At 38.0% G+C, this 2,696-nt stretch overlaps 1 protein-coding gene across 2 annotated transcripts in view; it reads left to right on the forward strand.

Moving 5' to 3' along the window:
- Positions 1–2,696, forward strand: part of LOC107724196 (exosome component 10-like) — a 14,377-nt gene that overhangs the window by 9,212 nt on the left and 2,469 nt on the right. The window contains exons 12-19 of one of the 2 annotated variants that reach the window (XM_016533022.1): positions 609–757; positions 853–903; positions 1,370–1,481; positions 1,590–1,637; positions 1,741–1,816; positions 1,906–2,018; positions 2,224–2,313; positions 2,396–2,464. In XM_016533022.1, coding sequence (XP_016388508.1) covers positions 609–757; positions 853–903; positions 1,370–1,481; positions 1,590–1,637; positions 1,741–1,816; positions 1,906–2,018; positions 2,224–2,313; positions 2,396–2,464 — 708 coding nt within the window. The remainder of the gene's footprint in view (positions 1–608; positions 758–852; positions 904–1,369; positions 1,482–1,589; positions 1,638–1,740; positions 1,817–1,905; positions 2,019–2,223; positions 2,314–2,395; positions 2,465–2,696) is intronic. The other variant, XM_016533023.1, reaches the window with a different exon arrangement.

A 2,696-nucleotide genomic window follows, 5' to 3' on the forward strand; every position in this document is an offset into this window, starting at 1 on the left:
GGAAAAACACCAGTGTGAAGGGATGTGTTAATGATGTGAGTGAGTGCAGGTACAACTGCAGGAGAAATGGCTTGAAGGAGATGAGATGGAATAGGATCAAGTGGACAAGTAGTGAGATGATTAGAAAGGGTGAGTTTGGAGACTTCTGCCTCAGAGAGTGAAGAGAAGGATGTGAATGAGTGCATGTTTGCTGGTAAGATGTGTTTGACAGTTTGTGGTGTGGAAAATTGTGCACTGATGGTTTTAATTTTATTAATGAAGAACGTGGCAAAGTCGTCAGCTGTTAGAGTTGATGCAAGAGGGGGAGGAGGACGACAAAGGAGGGAGGAAATGTTTTAAAGAGCATGTGAGAGTTAGACAAATTGTTAATTTTATGATAGTATGTCCTTTTAGCAGTGGAGACATTAGCAGAGAAAATTAATTAAATTAAACTAATTAATTAAACACCCCAAATGCACAGAAAATATAAAACGATGTGTTTATTTTGTTGTGGTTATGACTTTGAATCAGTTCAACTGAATCAATTAAAGGAACCAGCTCAATCTAGTGATTCAATGTTTCAAATGAAGTTCTGAATATTTTGACATCCATCTCGTCTTTCTCTTTAGAAATATGTGAAGCCTATTTTTACGGAGGACTCGTACATGGAGCTGTACCACAAGCAGAAAAAGAACTTCAACACACAGCAGCAGGCGGCCTTCAGACTGCTGTACGCCTGGAGAGATAAACTGGCTCGAGAGGGAGATGAGAGCACTGGGTAATGCTCCAAACCGACTCTATGCATGTGTCCGTTGACAGATTACTAGTTCCTGTGTAGTTGTTGTGATTCATGAATGTGTTGTTTCTCTACAGATATATCTTACCAAACCACATGATGATGAAGATCGCTGAGGAGCTTCCAAAGTAAGTTTAGGGGGGGGGGATCTTAAATTTAATCGATACATTTTCATTTAAAGTTGCCCACTTGTGAGGGTGTGGGTTTTTTCTTTTTTCGCAACTTTGCAATTTTGGTTTTTGTGAGCATTTTCAACTTTCTTAACTTTTCCTTGGTTTGAGACATCTTTCAAAAAATCTTACCAACCCCAAGTTTTGAACAGTAGTGTGTGTGTGTGTGTGCGTGTGAATGACCTGTGTTATGACTGGCTAACCTCCACAATAGTCATTTATTAGAATGGGCCAAATTACTGAAAAGATGTTGAAATGTAGACATGCGTGGTGTCTGGCATCAAAACCTTGGTGATTTCTAAACAAGCCATTTCAAACTTCAGTTTAGTTTGAGTGGACTAGTGCATTTGAAATACTTTTTTTCTATTATTTAAATGTTTTATTCTTTTGAAGGCTGTATAAACGTACGTGTTGCTCACTCTAGGGAGCCTCAGGGCATCATCGCGTGCTGTAACCCCACTCCACCACTAGTGCGCCAGCAGATCAATGAGCTTCATCAGCTTATCAAACAGGCTCGAGAGACCCCTTTACTCAAGGTGTGCGCTCAGACAAACACTATTTAGCTCATAGACTCTGCTTCTTGTTTCACTTCAATTTGTAATATGAAATTCTAGTCTATGAATTTGAATGTTCTCTCTTTTTAGGCAGAGGTACTTGCTGAAAAGAGGAAATCGATGACCCCTAAAAGAAAGGTGTGTTGACAGATGTTCAGCATTTTTCGGTGGATCCAAACTGGTAGAAGAAGCTATATTGTTGTGTTTATTTCTAATTGCCCCTCTTGCTGTTGTCTTCTAGCCACAGACGACTTTATTCGGACCGCACGACACCTCCCGCTCGTCTGAAAGTGATTTCCTGGACCTCTCCTCTTTTGGTAGGTCTAGATATTATGAAGACCTCATGATTTGCCTTTGTGTTATTTTAAAACCACCAATTGACATTTTTCTCCACATATATATTTAGAAACTCCAACCAAACCGGGAGTTTTGTTTTCAGAGGAGGAGGATGAAAGCGTGAACCAAGAGGAAAAATCCTTGCACGGCGTGATCGCTTCAGCAAAAATCAGCCTCTTTGCGGTAGGACGTTTTTAAAAGAAATTCAGAGAAACCTGTCTACGCGTCTCTCATTTAGCATGTTCAGGAGGGTCCGCATGTATTGTAAAGTCTAGCAGAAGTTTGAAGTTGATTTTGTAAAATGTTTAAACGTTTGTAATTGTTAATGGTCTTACTCATCAGTTTGTTTTGTGAGTTGAGGATGTTTTTTTTGTCATTTGTATTTGAGGAGGAGGCAGCAGCAGCTCCCGCTCATCTGACTGTGGCACAACAAAAAGCTCACAGCATCATGGGGTCCTTTGAGAACCCTTTCAGAATGGTACAGTACTTCAGTTTAGTTCATGCCTTTTGTCAAGTTGTATTGTGTACTTATTCAATGACATTTCAAAACTCGTTTTCAGTATTTACCATCGAAGGATATTCACATTTCCAAGAATGCCAAGTATGACCCTTCTTCAAAGATTTATGAGGTATAGTTTCTTTTTTTCCTCTTTATGTATATATATATATACAGTGGGTACGGAAAGTATTCAGACCCCCTTAAATTTTTCACTCTTTGTTATAAATTATGCTAAATAATTATTATATTAAACTGTAATAAATATAATTTATATTTAATATATTTAGGTCCTATATAATATTAATAATAATAATTTTATATATATATATATATGTATGTATATGTGTGTGTGTGTGTGTGTG

This window comes from Sinocyclocheilus rhinocerous, unplaced genomic scaffold (genome assembly GCF_001515625.1).
Source record: "Sinocyclocheilus rhinocerous isolate Xijiao unplaced genomic scaffold, SAMN03320098_v1.1 scaffold184, whole genome shotgun sequence".
In the NCBI taxonomy this organism is placed as follows: Eukaryota; Metazoa; Chordata; class Actinopteri; order Cypriniformes; family Cyprinidae; genus Sinocyclocheilus; species Sinocyclocheilus rhinocerous.